This window comes from Rutidosis leptorrhynchoides, chromosome 4 (genome assembly GCF_046630445.1).
Source record: "Rutidosis leptorrhynchoides isolate AG116_Rl617_1_P2 chromosome 4, CSIRO_AGI_Rlap_v1, whole genome shotgun sequence".
Lineage (NCBI taxonomy): Eukaryota > Viridiplantae > Streptophyta > Magnoliopsida > Asterales > Asteraceae > Rutidosis > Rutidosis leptorrhynchoides.
In genome coordinates this window covers 594,148,679-594,168,173 of record NC_092336.1, presented here as the reverse complement: position 1 = coordinate 594,168,173, position 19,495 = coordinate 594,148,679, and the positions used below count along the sequence as shown (strand labels likewise).

The window sequence follows — 19,495 nt, the reverse complement described above, 5'->3', positions numbered from 1 at the left end:
CAACCCCATTCTCAAACATATTATCATTTGAACTTTTCCTTTTGTCCGATTGTTAAGAAAAATGAATTGGTTGGTTGATCAATAATTATGTAAGAAGATTAAGTAATGTTTCATAAGACAATCTAACCATAAAAGGTCAGATTCAAAAATCCAACTCTACTTGGAATTTACAACTTTAAACACATTTTACCATTATATATTGGAACTTTGGAGGTAGGAATGACAATGAATCGGATATGGATCGAATGATGTCATATCTACATTCATATCCATTTAGTTTTTGCTCAATCATATTCATATCCATTTAATTTCACTTCATCCGTCTATATCCATATCCGATAAATTAAGCGGGTTAATGGATATCCATTGGATATCAAAGAAAATGTTAATCTAACGACGATTTTATCAATTTAATAGAGATTATAACAAATGTAAATATCTAATCTTCATGTTTTTGATTTGTTACACATGTTATGATTGTAATTTATCGTCGATTGTGAATTTAGTTGAGCAACATACGTTATAATATAAGTAAATATACGTTTAAATTAATCCAAATATGTAGCTTTGAATATTGTTAGTAACTTTTAAACTAATCCAAATACGTAATTTGTCGTCGATTATGACTATCATAAATGTGTAGATGTATATGCATATATTTTAGTACATCTATATGTATATATAGCGGGTGATAATAGATTTATCCGTGGATGATAAAATTGTCATCCATATCCGATTCACGAAATATTTAGATCATTTATATTTATACCCATATCTGTTAAACGTCCATTTACACTATCCATATTCATTATAAATGAATCGAATCGGATAGATGCCCAAAGATAGAACATCCATCGCCATTGAAGGTATGATCGTAAATAAATGGGAGGTGATACTCACACACTGTTTTTTGATCCATACACACTTTTTGTCATAAAACTTACAATTATATCCCTAAGTTTATCTAAGTTTTTGAGCCTACATTATTGTAAATAAGGGTATAATAGTAAGTTAGTGTGTATGGATCAAAAATGAGTGTCTGAGTATCACCTCTTTAAATATATAGCAACAATTACAAAATAAAATCTTAAAAAACAAAAAATGTAAGATAATAATGAAATGAAACTAGAAAAGTGTAATTATGAGTGGTGGTGTTAACTTCTGATACAGACCCGCACGTGTGTCCTATTGCTTTCCAGCTCTCCGTAAAGTCTCCTTCCTCTTGCGTTTGCTCAGGTTTTCCCCTTACATTATTACACTACAGTATCTTTTATCTTTTTAACTATTTCTTGTTAAATTTAAATTGATTGGAAAAAAAAAATAATTCACTTATAAAATATGCTTGTATAACACGAAAGTGATATTAATGAAGGTGAGAGACGGGATAGGTGAATATGATCCGAGTGCAAAACAAAAATAAAAATGAGTTTGTGTGTTTTTAAAAAAGAGCAAAATCTACCAACGAAGCATTGCTTCAATGGTACCGCGGTTACACTTGTGTACTAGCAGGGCTAGAGGTCTCGGGTTCGAGCCTCGTCACCCGCTCTATGAATTGAAATATATTCCTTGAAGGTGGCCCAAAGGGAAGGTTTTACCGACCCGCTCCGGGACTAAGATCCGGCCCGCCTGCCCCTCGGGATGGTTAAAGGGTCGGATCCTCAGAGTGTGGTTCGGGTTTCCTGCCCGAAAGCGCGCGTGTGTGTGTGCAAATGATGACTAGGCTTCGGTCCGGACTGATGCAAGCTTGCCTTTCAAAAAAAAAAAAAAAAAAAAAAAAAGAGCAAAATCTATGTTTTTCAGTTTAATTAAAATTCTTTGAAACCCAACGAATTATAAAATGTTAGGAGTAATTTTATTTTGGTGCGTAAATGTTAGTAGTAATTAACCTCGTTAGACTATTCCTAACCCTGACTGTGACGTCAGAGTCGGATTGCACATTTTTGGTGAAAAAATGAGTTTTTGGCTGTGACTGTATCTGACTCCCGTTAACCCAAAATGTCAAGTTTTTGTGTCAAATATTTGAAGGGTGAGGTGGTAAAACCTGATTGAAATTGGGTGGGAAAAAAATAAATTAAATAATAAATATAAATAGTGAACGGCTGTGATTGGCTAAAAACAATGTCAAATGGACATTCACTTTCGTCAAAATTTCAACATACGCCCCCGTCTGTCACTTTTTGACGCTGCATCACCGTTTCCAGCTCAGTTGACGGACTCAATTTAACGCCGTGATTGAACAAGCCTTATGAATACCATCTACGAATAATAAACCTAAAAGAAGTTTTGTTATATCTGATATCGAGTTTAGGAAACATTTTTCAAATTGAGTACTCGAATTGGTATATCATCATTTTTAGATTTCGCTGAATAAAAGTTAGTGATACACAATACCCTAGCTCTTCTAGTAATAAACCGTAAACATTTTTCAAAGTGAGTAATTGATATATCATCATTTTTAGATTTCGCTGAATAAAAGTTAGTGATACACAATACCGTAGCTCATCTAGTAATAAAACCATAAATTCGACTCCTTTACTATGAAAATCACATATGTTGTCGTATTTAGTTTGGTGGTAATTAAAAGTAAAAATTAGAAGGTTTTTCCTTATAAAATATTCATCTTATACAGGATTTGAACTCAAGACCTCTTGTAGGAAAACAGGGTCCCAACTATTGAAAACCTTTTTATTGTTAGTTTAGTGGTACGTACGGTCTCCGTCACATATTAATTGTCCTTAGACAAAAAATAAACATTTTAAAAAATGTAACTACTGTACTTTCTGTTTATTTTCAGTTTTACCTTTATTTTTTCTTTCTCTTTTAATTCCATCGACATACATTAAGGATATATATAACTTAAGCTTCTTATTCTTTTCTATTTATGGAAGTGGACACTTAATTTAGAACATCTCAAAATGAAATACCGGACTATAAATTAGGGACGGAAGGAGTAATTGATATCCTGATATCTTCACAAGAGATATTTGGTTTATACATCACTAGCATCAAATCTTTAAGTAATCACGGGTCAAAAACGGTTACGAGATAGTCTAATTAAGTTGCGTACATTCGTGTAACAATATGCGTTATCCTCGGATAGTCCATCCTCGGATAGTCCGAATAGACAAAAACTTATTTGTTTACTGTATCTTCACCTTTGCTATCAAAACTCCAGTTTTACGAATATAAATATAGTTTCTATATAGATCTTTTTTCTTTCCACTTTTTTAGTTGTATTATGTGTTTGTCTATTTTCGTTTCACACTAAATTCTATTAGCCAATAATTTTAAATAATTCATATTGGTTGGGTTCGACACATTATTTATTTTGATGTACAATTAAATTCAAATTTATATTAAAACCCCACCCAACTAAGGTCCAAATTTATTTCAGGTCGATCGTGAAACTATAAATTAAAGATTTAAAAATTTCAACTAAAAGGGAAGGACTTTGAGGCCGTCAAATTTTGGATGGCCCGCTCATTATCAGTGAGATTATTGATTGGTGCAAACGAAAAAAGAAAATGGCAATGCTTCTAAAAGTTGACTTTGAGAAGGCTTTTGACTCGATTAGTTGGGAATTCTTAGTCTCTATGTTATCTAATCTTGGTTTTGGGCGTAGATGGATTCTTTGGATTAAAGGATGTCTCAACTCGACTTTTGCTTCGGTTCTTGTCAATGGTAGTCCCACGGAGGAGTTTAAAATCGGACGCGGCCTTAGACAAGGAGACCCGTTGTCTCCCCTTCTTTTCATCATTTGCATGGAAGGATTACATGTTGCAATGTTGGATGCTATTGATCATGGCCTTTACAAAGGCCTTCGAGTTGGAAATGTTGCATCCTCCTGTCTAATGTCTCACAGTTTTTTTGCAGATGACGCTCTCTTCATTGGCGAATGGAGTGATATTAATATCAGGAATTTAATTGATATTCTGAAATGCTTTTACTTGGTTTCAGGTTTACAAATTAATGTTCATAAATCGAACATTCTTGGTATAGGTGTTCCTTCGAGTGAGCTCAATCGCGTAGCTAATGCTTTCGGTTGCAAACCTGCTTCCTTCCCATTTAGCTACTTGGGTATACCCATCGGTGCAAACATGAGATTGCTAGAAAATTGGAAGCCAATTGTCGACAAGGTAGATAAACGCCTCCGAACTTGGAAAGTTAAACTTCTTTCATTTGGTGGTCGATTAACTTTAATTAAATCGGTTCTCGGGGGGCTTGGTACGTATTTTTTCTCCATCTATAAAGTCCCTAAAGGTATTCTTAAACACCTAGAATCTTTACGGGCCAACTTTCTTTGGGGGAGTTCTAATGAGGATCGTAAGATTCATTGGATAAACTGGGATACCATACTTAAAAGAAAAGAAAAAGGTGGTCTTGGAGTAGTTAGCTTTGATTCTTTGAACAAAGCTCTTCTATATAAATGGCGATGGAGATACCTTACATGCCTTGATTGGCCTTGGGTTCGTGTTGTTAAAGTAATCCATGGTGATCAACCCGATGGTTTAAACCCTTGTGTTCATCGATTGACTAATGGGGCTTGGGCTAATATAAATCGTACGCTTTTGAAATTACATTCGGTTTTCCCCTCTGTTGAAAGCTGCCTACGCATCAAAATCGGAGATGGGTGCAAGACCTCTTTTTGGCACGATAAGTGGGCCATTGATACATCTCTAAAGGTGCGTTTCCCACGTCTATACGCTCTGGATCATAATAAATTTTGTTTCGTTGGTGATAGACGTTCTCTTGATAACTAGGAGTGGTGTTGGCGTCGTAATATTCGTTCAGGAACAGAAACTCAACAATTATTTGATATGCTTTCCGCGATTTCTCATGTTTACTTTTCTTCTTCGTCGGATTCGTGGGTTTCTAATCTCTCGGCAGATGGCTCCTTTTCGGTTAATAAATTTCGTCGTATAATTGATGTTGATCCTTCTGAATCGTGTCTGACAGTTTGGTGCAAAAACATTCCTCCAAAGGTGAATTTTTTTATTTGGCGAGCAGGTTTAAATAGGCTCCCAGATAAATGTAATCTTTTAAAAAAAGGGGTGGTTTTGCAAAACGTCTTGTGCTCCTCATGTTCTCTTGATGCTGAAGATCTTCAACATATCTTCTTTGAATGCGTAATTGCTTCTCAAGTGTGGACTTACATTGCTACTTGGATCGAAGTCTCTATTCCGAAATGGAATGCTCTTGATGATCTTTGGAACTGGATTAGAACCGCTCATCAGAAGCATACGGATCGCATCATCATCGAGGTTATTTGCTACGCCACGCTTTGGACCTTATGGCGTTTTAGAAACGGCTCTATTTTCGACCCCAATAAATTTAAAAAATGTCATATTATTGATTGTATCGTCCTTTCCTCTTTTGATTGGCTCTCGTCTCGTTATAAGAAAGCCAATCTTAATTGGAATACTTGGTTGCAAAATCCTCTTTTTTCTTTGTAATGTTCTAGCTTCTTGCTAGTTTTTAATATATTTTCAGCCGTTAAAAAAAAAAAAAAAAGGGAAGGACTTTGCATGCCCTTGTGTCTATGAGAAATGCAACTAACCCACTCCCTGACAATACACCTGTGAACAATTTGGACTGTTTTCTTAATATGGGAAACTTTGCCAATATGATGCTTCTAATACATAGTGGTTGAAAAACTCAAAAACGATATATCAGTAGACCGAATCCGAAAATTTAAATATCTAGAACTAGTTAGAAAAAAGGTTATTAGATCGTAACGAATAATATAGGCTAACTAAAAAAAGGTCCTTAGGTTCTAACGAATAATATAAATATTTTAAAAAAGACCCTTTAAACCTTGCTAGGATGCTAGTGGACTTTACTTTCTTCTTTTTCTAGTGTCTTTAATTGTTGTTTTGGGCCTATTGTGTTTCGCATTCGTTGCTTCAGTGGTGTTTCTCTAGATCGCATGTTTCTCAAATCTTCGATTATGTCTATATATATAGAAAAATTGAACCCCTAAAAATTCTGGGCCCCGATTGGTCGATCACCTTGTTCCCCCTCCGGGCCTTCCATGTATATCAGTGCAACTAAAAAAAAACTCATATTTTTCACTGACTATAGAGGTATAAGATTCTCCGCAAATTATACTTTCCAATATATATATATATATATATATATATATATAACGAATTTAAGGAGAAAATTTTAGACTAGAGAACCATGAGAACTCACGTTCACACAAAAAGGGGGAAAGACACACAATTTGGGCTGCACAAAATTGTTCTAACACACGCAAAATTGTTCTAATGCACCTTTTTTTTGTTCTAATTCATTTTTTTTCTTTTAAATTTAGCCTTATTCAGAGTTGAGAGTTTAGGGTTTAGAGTTAGCATTTAACACGGACGATTTAGAGTTTTATAGTATAAGGTTTTGGGTTTACGTATCTAAATCCGAAACACTAAATTCAAACCATATACTCTAAATTGGGCTAGATAAAAAAAAGAAATGAATTCAAACAAAAAAAAATGAGGATAATTTTGTGTCTGTTAGAACAATTTTATGTCTGTTAGAACATTTTGTGTTGTAGGACGAAATTGTTCTAACACTGCTTAAATTGTACGCTCTTCCCCTTTTTTTGTGTGAACGTCTAATTTGAACAAAAGAATGTGAATTAAGCACAAGTTTGTGTCTGTTAGAACAATTTTGTATATGATAGAACATTTTGTGTTGTAGAACGGAATTGTTTTAACACATGCCAAATTGTGTTCGTTTTCCCTTTTTGTGCGAACGTCGAGTTCTCATGGTTATTTTCTTAATTGAGTTCTCATGTGATCAACCACACACACACACACACAGATATATATATATATATATATATATATATATATATATATATATATATATATATATATATATATATATATATATATATATATATATATATATAATTGGACATTTATTTGAGACAATCAAATGTAATAACTTATAAATTTATAGTGGGAAAGAGGCCATAAGTACTAAATATAAGTTTTTAAACTAAATTTCTTTGGATTAGTATGTACATTATTTATCTTCTAAAAGATATCTTTAAAAATCAATGCAAACATAATTTGTACTACATTAATTTTAGAAAGGTAGTTATTATGAAGTAGTTACTAGGTGCATTGCCCCTGCGTTGCACGAAGAAGGTTACGGTTCGTGTTTTAGTGAGCTGCAAATTGAACAGAAGGGATGTTGAGGTGATTGGTAGAGTCATTGAAGTGTTTTGACAAAGTTAGAAGCTGTGGAACGAAACATAATGGCATGCTGAATAATGGACATAATAAAGAGGAACTTTTTCCACTCGTTAAATAATTGGAACTGTAGGATTCGAAATAGGTTTACCAAAAGTTAAGTAAGACTGTAACTTTGAACAAAACAACCAAGAACACATAAATGCAAAATAGTTGGTGCATAATATATATGGTTCAATTCTCGATATCTAGATAATTAAAAGTTTTATTGAAATCGGCCTGCTTCTCCGGTATAGCATCTTGGATAGCTTCTATTTTCAAATATTGTGCAGCCAAACTCGACAAAAGTGGAAATCCAGTATACAAAAAACAATCAGTATACAGTTACGTCATTATGTTACATCAAGTAAAGTATAAAGAAATAAGGACACCCATAATGCAACATTTGAATTCCCACTCCATACAACAAACTATACCAACAAATTCTACAATCCTTGTATCATTTAAAAACAAACTATTTCACATGATACTATTTCATCATCAATGAAGATGCCAAGACGCTCCATGTCGCCAAACTACTAATAACCATATGTAAAACTATTATTCCGTAGTAAATTAATGGACTTTATATTAATAGTAGATGATTAACCGTTACAATGAATTGATGATTAGGAAAACTTATGAGTTTTTAATATAAATGATAATATTAATAGCTTTATTGAAATTTCATATGTTTCCTTTAAATGATTGTCATAATTTTTTTTTACTCTAGTTATGATGGACCTTAAAACCCGATCATATATTTATTGTAGATATTTGTCCAAAACCAACTTATGAACATTGTACTAATAGTGGTAGATAAAACGCTACAATAAATTTCAAGTAACTGTTAATGGTGATAAAGACTTTTGAGTTTCTTATGAGTTTCTTGATATAAATGATAATAATAACATTAGCTTTGATGGTTTGAAGGATATGATGATAATAATAGTAGTTACGATCGTATGTTTGTTGTGAACATTTCAAATGTAATTCATGAATTAATGGTAGTGAAGATTCATTTTTTTCATTTAATTTATAACTTATTTTATTTTTTCACTTTACATTTATTCTATATGCAGTATCTAATCCTTTAGTTAGATCAGTTATTTGCAAAAAAAAAAAAAATAATAATAATAATAAATTGTCCAATACTTTAATAAAACTCAATCTAACTAAAATGTACAAAAAATATCTAAATGAAAGGTCAATAATTAAGGTAAGAAAACACTAAACACGACTTAGCAATAAAAAAACATGCAAAAAAAAAAAATGTACATTTATAAATGTTGATTCTGATCAAGAGTTACAAATATGAGAATACACATGCCAGTAACATCTTAGTGAAGTGATGAAAAAAATATCTCTAATGTGATTGTAATATATGAAAAACCCCATCGAAAATGTTTGATTCTCCATTTGAATATTAAAATTATAATTACAATACCAACAACAATACTTAATTCCAACAATATATAGTATGTGTGAGGTGAGATGTAAACATTGATTCTTCTATCCTAAAGTAAAAGAGAAGTCGTTCTTTCACCCACGGGTAAAGTAAATCTTTTCTCTACCCGCTCATAGAAAAAGTCATCACTTCCTCTATTTAAGGGCATAGAGACTGCTTCTAGACTTAAAATTATAATTACCGTTAAACTTTGCCATTGAATTTCATCACAATTGCCCATAATCATTCCATCAAAAAAGATAGTCACCTACAAAAAGATCATTGAAAAAATAATATAAACATATTATTTCTAGACTTAAAATTATAATTACCGTTAAACTTTGCCATTGAATTTCATCACAATTGCCCATAATCAATCCATCAAAAATGATAGTCACTTACAAAAAGATCATTGAAAAAATAATATAAACATATACGATTTATCTAAATAAAATAAAGTTACACATTAAAAAGAAATAACAATTTGATAAAGAGACTTAGGTATATTTTTTTTTAATATAATAGACTTTTATTTCATCTTGAAAATAAGATATCGGAGAGCGTGAATTAACAAACTAAATATTATTTAGAGAAACAAAATTAAAATTCACATGATACCCTACCTTATAACTGATAACTTTTTAGTGAAAATTGAGATGTATGAAGGATTCAAGATGTTTTTATACGGGTAGTGGAAAAGTAACTTACAAATTTTGAAATGGCAAAAACCCATTTAAACCATGAGATGATACGTATTCCATCTCACTTCAGCCTATTCTTTATTATAATTAATAAATTTCATAATCCTTTAATTATTTAGTAATTTAGTAATTATTACATTATAGATAAGGAAAAATAATTTTTTTTTTAACTTTGAAATCATTAAAATATAAGGTTTAAGTTGGCTCATTTATGGCAATGGAAGTCACTTTTATATTAGATATAGATATAGATTAGCAAAGTACAAGTAAATGTTGTATGTTTTGATATCTTAGATATAGCCCTTTAGGACTATGTTTATAAAACTCCATACATTTTATAAGGTTTCAAATAATAGACAAAAAAAAAAAAAAAAAAAAAAAAAAAAAAAAAAAAAAAAAAAAAAAAAAAACAGTGTTGAAAGACGATTATTATACAAATGAAATGCAGTAGGATCTTCATATTCATATTGACAAGGACAAAAACGGATGAATCCCATTTTTGAGTAATATCATATTCTACAAGAAACATATCATGTGGTGGGGGTGGGCCACATCGAGAAGAAACTAGTTTTAGGTTAATTTTAGATTAGTAAAAACTTAGTTTAAGTATTTCAAAAATTAATCACATTTTTATTCCTAGTATAAAAAATTCATATTAACATATTGGTTGAATGTTCTTTTGAAAGCAATGTCTCTATTTTCGAGCAAATAAAGAGATGATTTTTTTAAGCATGGATGGAAAACGATTTTTTTATCCGTGAAAGGAGAAATTACATCCCTTTATTAAAAGTATATGATATATGAAAGATTGTCTCATCTCCCTTATTTCTCAAGATCGTAAGATTAGATACTATTGTTGTTAATGGTGGTGTTACAGAAAACTCATATCTTTTTTGTGTATATCATTAAATCTATTTTAAATACTATATTAAGTAGCGTACAACTAAAAATGATAAAACTTTAAAACAAAAAACATACTGCAATAGAAATTTGAAAAAATTACGTTCATAGTACCTGTGGTTTGTCAAGTTTTTCACCTCGGCACCTAAACTTTATTTTTAACTTCGGTGATACCTCAAATATGTTGGATTAACGTAGATAGTACCTAAGACTAACTATGGTCAAGATTTAACAAGTTATCCTTCACATGTGCCATGCATGTGAGGGCACTTTTGTCCGTTGACATTATCTTATACTTTTGATGTAAAACTTCGGAATTAGATTAATAGTTACGTATAATGTTATACTTGAAATAACAAAATGACAAAACAATGTATAAATAAAAGATTTACTTTCATACTAAAATTCTACTGGTACCACTAACCGGTTATCTGTGACACCTCCAAATAGGGCCTGGGGTATTTGTGTCTAATTATATCAAATCACAGTTGTATAAACGAGAACGACTCTACATGAAACGTTTTGTTGAGTTTTGCAGCGGAAGATAAATATGTCTTTAATTGATATGATATGTAATGAAGACTCCAAGCATAGCAAGCAATCATCATCAAAGCAGTAGATATACAGCGGAAGTAATATTTAAGTACCTGAGAATAAACATGCTTAAAAAGTCAACACGAGGTTGAGTGAGTTCATAGGTTTGTCATAAATAATGATTTCAGTAATAGTGTTAGACCACGAGATTTAGTTTGTGAAGTAGATCTCGCAAGATCCAAAAGTTGATCTCCCGCAGGATCAAAAAGTTATGCCAGTGCGTGATATTTAGACTAAACGTTGTTTGCCCCGTGACAAGTTGTTCTGTCCTTGTCGTTTAATTTCATTATCAAGTAATACAAAGACTTAGTCAAATGTATCGGGGACGTTACTCCCGATAGGCCTATCCCCAATAATTAAGAATGCCGCAGCAATTAAAAATATCACTGTAGGGACTTAGTCGGACATAGCCGGGTATAGCATAGTTTAACAGTTGGTACTGATATTTAGACTAGACTTTCAAGTTTACCCCGTACAAGTTATCGTTTATACTTGTCGGTTGGGGACTTGCTGGTCATAGCCCAACATATCACAGTGTAATAGTTGGTACTGATATTTAGACTAGACTTTCAAGTTTGCCCCATAACAAGTTATCGTTTATACTTGTCGGTTGGGGACTTGCTGGTCATAGCCCAACATATCACAGTTTAATAGTTGATACGTGTAAAACAGTTATAAAAGTTGCGCATGTATTCTCAGCCCAAAAATGTAAAGAGTAAAAGGGATCATATGAAACTCACATTAAATAGCAGTTGAAGTATTCCATGCAAGAAGGAAAGTAAAGCAAGTAAGTGATCTGGATATCAACCTTGAGGTATAACGTTTGATTAGTTAATGTCTAACTTGACATAAAGTATGTTTATTAATATAGCAACTATATTGACAGTGACGGTTTTCGAGAAAAGTTCCTTGATAATGCTAAAAACGAACATATATTTCATAGCATTATTCCTCAAGAAAGACAAGCTTTTAGTTGCAATTGTTCTATTTACAAGAGATATTCGTTTAAATAATAAAAGGTGAAGACAAAAGGCAGATTCGACAAATTGAAGACAAAAAGGTCCAAAGAGCTAAAAAGTACAAGATACAATTAAAAAGGTTCAAAATATTGATGAGGAACGTCTCAAAATGACAAGAGTACAAGTTACAAGACGCAAAGTACGCGATTTAAAATAATACGCGAGGACGTCCGAAAATCCGGAACCGGGACCTGAGCCAAGAAGAAACGCCCGACGCAACGGACCAAAAATATCTAGTCTACTATGCACAAGAATATAATATAATATATATATAATTATATATAATTATATATTATATATATTATTATTATTATATTACGTCGGCAAGAAGAAAACAAATCCATTTGGCTGGATCCAGGGTGGCCATGCGACTCGTATGGCCAGAAGCACAAATCCATGCGAGTCGCATGGAGTGAGATTGCTGGTCAGGTCCTATATAAAGCCAGTTTTGTGCCGAGTTTTAATCATCTTTTTCTCTTCCTCTTCATACGTAAATATATTTATATTTATAATTTATATTTTAATTTTAATTATAATTCTAATAATAAGGGTATGTTAGCGAATGTTGTAAGGGTGTAAGTCGAAATTCTGTCCGTGTAACGCTACGCTATTTTTAATCATTGTAAGTTATGTTCAACCTTTTTATATTAATGTCTCGTAGCTAAGTTATTATTATGCTTATTTAAAACAAAGTAATCATGATGTTGGGCTAATTACTAAAATTGGGTAATTGGGCTTTGTACCATAATTGGGGTTTGGACAAAAGAACGACACTTGTGGAAACTAGACTATGGGCTATTAATGGGCTTTATATTTGTTTAATTAAATGAAAGTTTGTTAATGTTAATATAAAGATTTACAATTGGGCGTCCCTATAAATTACCATATACACTCGATCGGACACGATGGGCGGGGTATTTATATGTACGAATAATCGTTCATTTAACCGGACACGGGAATGGATTAATAGCCACTAGAATAATTAAAACAGGGGTGAAATTACATTCAAGGGTAATTGGTGTAATTGTTAACAAAGTGATAAAACCTTGGTTTACACGCAGTCGATAACCTGGTGTATTCATTAAACAAAGTATTAAAACCTTGTTACAATTCGAATCCCCAATTAGTTGGAATATTTAACTTCGGGTATAATAATAATTTGACAAGGACACTTGCAATTTATATTTATGACTGATGGACTGTTATGGACAAAAACCAGACGGACATATTGAATAATCCAGGACAAAGGACAATTAACCCATGGGCATAAAACTAAAATCAACACGTCAAACATCATGATTACGGAAGTTTAAATAAGCATAATTCTTTTATTTCATATTTAATTTCCTTTATTTTATATTTAATTGCACTTCTAATTATCGCACTTTTATTTATTGTTATTTAATCGCACTTTTAATTATCGTACTTTTTAATTATCGCAATTTTATTTTATCGCATTTTTATTATTCGCAATTTCATTATCGTTATTTACTTTACGCTTTAATTTAAGTCTTGTATTTATTTTATATTTTACATTAGGTTTTAACTGCGACTAAAGTTTTAAAATCGACAAACCGGTCATTAAACGGTAAAAACCCCCCTTTATAATAATAATATTACTTATATATATATTTGTATTTTTATAAAAGTAAACTAATATAGCGTTGAGCTTTGTTTAAAGATTTCCCTGTGGAACGAACCGGACTTACTAAAAACTACACTACTGTACGATTAGGTACACTGCCTATAAGTGTTGTAGCAAGGTTTAAGTATATCCATTCTATAAATAAATAAATATCTTGTGTAAAATTGTATCGTATTTAATAGTTTTTCCTAGTAAAATATAAACTATTTTATATACACCCCGCTGCACATCATTCCTATTTCTCAAATGTTTCTATTTTTGGAAACCTACTATTTATGAAAAACTTCCACTTATAGTAAGCTTCTAGTTTAAGAATGTTCGGGTTATAATTCTTAACAAAGATGTTGTACAATCTCGCCCAAACTTCGTCGCTAACATGCAAGTCACTCGAATGATCTATTGTTACCGAGCGGCCCAGGATCTCTTGACCAGAATCTAAGTCTTGGCATTCGAGATCCACAAGCGTCCCATAATGGTAACAAGGATCACCCTAGGCCACAAGTAGCGGTGATGTTTGTAGTCTTTGTACGCTATCTTTAATTATAACCTTCACGTTAGGTGCGTATATACATATATATTCATTAATTTGATTTTAATTATAACTCCTATATATTAATTCATAAAAATACTTTTATAATTTTTAGTAACATATATTACTAATTATAACATGTTATTTATTTTAATTTTAATTGCATATAATTTATAACATTATTTACATGTTTCGGTAAAAAATAATAAACCGAAATAAAAAGTAAAAAGTAAAAAGTAAGAAAAGAATACTTACTAGTAGTAATTCTTCAAAGAGAGAATGAGAGAAATTTTGGTGTGAGTTTGAATGAGAAATGAGGGGTATTTATACTTGAAAAAATTAGGTAAAAAGAATAAAATAATTAAAAGAAAAAGAAATATTTTAATTTTTAATGGGATTTTAAAATTCAAAAGTATTAAATGTTAGGCCATGGGATAATGCACAAAATAAAATAATAAAAGTAGTTTTCCATTATAATTTTTAATTAAAAAGTAATTTATTTATTTATTTATTTATTTTATTAAAAAAAATCATTTATTTTAAGGATTTTTTTTATATTTTTTTTTAAATAAACAAATTGATTTACTACTTTTCCAAGAATATTTGTCAATATTTTTTTATTCATAATAATAATACTGATAATAAAGATATTAATTATTGATATCTTGTTTAAAAAGGATATTAATAATAATAATATTAATATATCAAATTAATGCGTAATTATTTACAAATAATTGTTCGTGATTCGTCGGAATTAGTCGAGGCTAAATGAAATCATTTAAATATTTTTGTTTAAATTTTACCGGAAATTTACGGGTTGTCACAGTATCCCCCTGTTAATAGAAATTTCGTCCCGAAATTTAGTTGTTGTCATCAGTCGGCGTTGTTTGTAAACAGGTGAGGATATTTTCATTTTATTTGGTCTTCACGTTCCCAGGTATGCTCGGGGCCTTTCGTGAATTCCAACTAATAGGATATTGTTGTGTTTCTAGCGTTTAAATCTTACGATCCATAAATTTTACGAAGTGCATTTTATTATTAATGCGGAGGTTATCTAAAGGATTTAACAAGAGTGTCATTGATTAGGTTTTACTCAGAAAGAGATGATGACGTTATACAAGCATTTCAATATATACATGAAATGTGTGATGAATAATAGTGAGCTTATTTAAACCTTGAGCGTTTATGCCACAATATTAGGGTAGACAAAATAGAGAGGAGTTCATGAAAATCATAATCATGAAATTTGATAGAGATCGTCATTCTTTACAACAAGAATGATGAATATGAGTTGAAAAATAGAGTTTTATCGACATTAAATAATATGGTTAAAACGATTCGATTATAGAAAGAGTATAAATGAAACTATCACAAAAGAGTGAAATGAGGAAATTAAATGTTCACCTTAACTTTTGATATGGTTAAAGTTGATTTCCGGAATTCAAGGGATTTAAAAAAATCTTCATAATCTTTATAAGATTTGATTCTCCGGTAATTAAGAAAATTAGGATTTTCTTTAATTAAATGCGGTGAATTGTCTCGATCGCTGTGTCTAGAATTTCACTATAAATTAGCTTCTTCCGTTTCATTATCTTCACCACTTCTATACTTTCTTCCTCAATTCATACTTCCAACAGATTTTTAATATGCTCAATCCAGTTCTTGTTCTTGACCTTATATTGGTTATCGCCACAATCTTCCTTCTTTTCCAACTCCCACCAGAGGAGTGTGTTTACTTCTATTATGCTCTAGGATTTATCGTGTTTTTAGTTCTCCCGTGTCTTTATATTGCTATACGCATTGATATACACGGTTTGTAATTTCAGTATTGTTATCAGACTTTATATTTTCCCTTATTTGTCGAAGCTCTTTGCCTTTTTATTCTCCTCTCGACTCTAAGTAAAGCGAGTAATGGTCTAGAATTTGTAGGAATGAAGTTTCGAATGAACATAATGTTCTAAGCAGGAAGGAACGTAATGTCATGATTTGATTTGTTATATTACAAGAATTACTGAGGATAGAACTATCAAGAATATATGTTCTTGATATGTTCAGAGATTAAGTAAAATGTAAGAGTCGTGTAACATGGCAAATGATGATTAATAAGTCTATGAATCATCATCTTCCATTAAAAATTTAGCATGACTTACTGTAATATAATCACGTTGGCCTGACGTCATTATATTATACTAACTCATGCTTCAATTCCCAACACTTCTTCAAAACATTAATAATTTAAACTTGAATTTTACATAATATAGAAACTAAAACAGTTTCCTTTATTATGTAACAAAGATATCGCAAAGAGATAATTTATTGCGGACAAGAATAGTTATGAAGATATCTTCAGAAACATCGAGGATATTTATGACGAAAGATATGACGATATCTTAGAATTTTCTAAGATCAAATGATAATGAGGAAAGTTCTTCTGTAAGGATTTAAGATAAGTAAGGAGCAGGGTAATTGCTAATGATTTCAGCAGATACTGAATCATCTAGATTCTTTGAATACAGGTTTAGTCCTTGAGATTTGTCCACAGCTTCCTTCATGTTTTGCTCAATCCGTCTTTCAATACCAGATTTTCTTTTGAGCATTTCCAACACACAATTCTTTATTATCAAGCTTCTGGTCATTAAGACCATCTACGGCCTTTGCTGCTTCATCAGCATTATTAGGGTTAACGAATCCGAATCGTTGATTATAGTTCTAAGGTGTTTTCAAGAATTTTGAAGAATGTGCAATGTAACATATTAATGTGAGATATAAATATTTCTCGGGTATTACCTACCCGTTAAAATATTTTCACCATCAACATTTTGTACAACAGAATATTTAATTACAATCCTTATGATAATATACGTACATATATATTTTCCTTCAGATGTAATCATGGATTTAATGAGTTAATATAATATTAAACTCATTTGATTTGAGGTTGGAACAAGAATAAATAATCTCCAAAAACTTTTAGAAACTACATATTCTCTGCAGAGTATTTCTTCAATGTAGTTATGAATCAATACTTCTTCGTTTATTGTTACTGGTATTCCTTGGTATCTATGGTGCGTATGATGTTGATGCTCGTGGCATAGACTGTGATGTTGAGGCTTGTGATGCGGATGTTGTTGTTGATGAAGCTGATGGTGCTGATGCTGTTGCTGATACTGATGCAACTACTGGTGCTTATAATGTTTGCTGTGTTGATGATGTTGGCGGTACTGTTGAGGCTGTTGCTGATTCTGGTAGGGCCGTCGGTGCTGGTGATGTTGACGATACTGCTGGTGGTGTTGCGGTTGCTGTTGGTATTGCTTGTGGTGTTGGTGATGTTGGTGATGTTGGTGGTACTGATGGTTCTGGTTATGTTGCTGGTGTTGCTTGTGGTATTTGGGTAGTAGGTGTGAGCCTAGCTTCCAAATCGTGCACTGTTTCCTCCAGGGTTTCTACTTTACGTTCGAGTCTATGGATTTGTTCTACCCATTCCTCCGTAAGGTTTGTCAATTCTTGATATTTAGTTCGAAGTCTTCTAACTTCTTCTAATAACCCTATCTGGTTAGAATTCGGGAGTAGAGGACGAATAATGTCTTGGGCTACATCGAGTCGACCTTCGAGGCGGAAAATCCTTGCGAAAAGATTGTAAACAGTATTGCGAACAGGTTCGCCGGTAAGCGGATCGAGTACTCCGACGTTTGGTGGTAAGTTTGGCTCGTAATAAGGAGTACCTTCTTCATTTCTCCATAGGGTGAGTATTTCGCGAACCCATCCCCATTTTCTGAAGAAATCACGGTAATTGATCGGTGGGTGTGTTCCCGTCACGCTACCTTCGGAGCTAGAGGAACTTGAGGAATCAGGTGAGAAATCCATTTTATGTGTTTGGAATAGGGTTTGATATGAAATGGGTGTTGAATATTGAATGATATATTCGTCTCCTTGAATACGTATATATAGCAAAAGATTTTCGTGATTTACGGAGGAAATTTAGGAAAAGTTTTAGACAAAGTCTATTGAGATAGATATGATAAGATATGATAAGATATACTCCACGTATGCAATAATGGCAGTATGACGTGTTGAGATTATAAAATGATAAGTATGTAATCTAATAATCTTTCGATTAAAGACTTTCAATTCGTATACTGTGATAACCCAATGACATTTTCTGGTTCGCAAACCGATGCATAAAGGTATAAGGCATAAAGGTACGTGATATAACAGGGAGTTATATACGTTTGAGTATGAATAATAACAATTATAGGAGTTTCAAAAATCATGGATAATATTTCATGTAATACATATGTAATACACAAAACCATGATAGATGACATAGGAATGTCAAGAATTTCAGAAATCATGGTGTCGCATTTAAATGCGATGGCGTAATTAGATAATACTTAGGAAAGTGAGCAGAGTTCTTACGTTGGCTTGACATTCTAAGATAAGTAAAGTTTCTAAAGCATAGTGTAGCATTTAACAGTTAAAGGCAACAAGTAAAGGCACTACGGTCAAGGAAAGTTGTAGTCCTACATTGCTAAGGTACCTAATTGTATAAGGCACACATAAAATGCAATCCTGGTTCTCTACAACAACCTGCTCTGATACCAATCTGTGACACCCCCAAATAGGGCCTGGGGTATTTGTGTCTAATTATATCAAATCACAGTTGTATAAACGAGAACGACTCTACATGAGACGTTTTGTTGAGTTTTGCAGCGGAAGATAAATATGTCTTTAATTGATCTGATATGTAATGAAGACTCCAAGCATAGCAAGCAATCATCATCAAAGCAGTAGATATACAGCGGAAGTAATATTTAAGTACCTGAAAATAAACATGCTTAAAAAGTCAACACGAGGTTGAGTGAGTTCATAGGTTTGTCATAAATAATGATTTCAGTAATAGTGTTAGACCACAAGATTTAGTTTGTGAAGTAGATCTTGCAAGATCCAAAAGTTGATCTCCCGCAGGATCAAAAAGTTATGCCAGTGCGTGATATTTAGATTAAACGTTGTTTGCCCCGTGACAAGTTGTTCTGTCCTTGTCGTTTAATTTCATTATCAAGTAATACAAAGACTTAGTCAAATGTATCAGGGATGTTACTCCCGATAGGCCTATCCCCAATAATTAAGAATGCCGCATCAATTAAAAATATCACTGTAGGGACTTAGTCGGACATAGCCGGGTATAGCATAGTTTAACAGTTGGTACTGATATTTAGGCTAGACTTTCAAGTTTACCCCGTACAAGTTATCGTTTATACTTGTTGGTTGGGGACTTCCTGGTCATAGCCCAACATATCACAGTGTAATAGTTAATACTGATATTTAGACTAGACTTTCAAGTTTGCCCCGTAACAAGTTATCGTTTATACTTGTCGGTTGGGGACTTGCTGGTCATAGCCCAACATATCACAGTTTAATAGTTGATACG

General features: G+C 32.1%; 1 protein-coding gene across 1 annotated transcript in view; it reads left to right on the top strand.

Annotated features, from left to right (window-relative positions):
* Positions 1-3,524: 3,524 nt before the first annotated feature.
* Positions 3,525-19,495, top strand: part of LOC139842929 (uncharacterized) — a 44,043-nt gene continuing 28,072 nt past the window's right edge. Inside the window, exons 1-3 of the mRNA XM_071833028.1 lie at positions 3,525-4,682; positions 4,761-5,295; positions 17,208-17,330. Coding sequence (XP_071689129.1) covers positions 3,525-4,682; positions 4,761-5,295; positions 17,208-17,330 — 1,816 coding nt within the window. The remainder of the gene's footprint in view (positions 4,683-4,760; positions 5,296-17,207; positions 17,331-19,495) is intronic.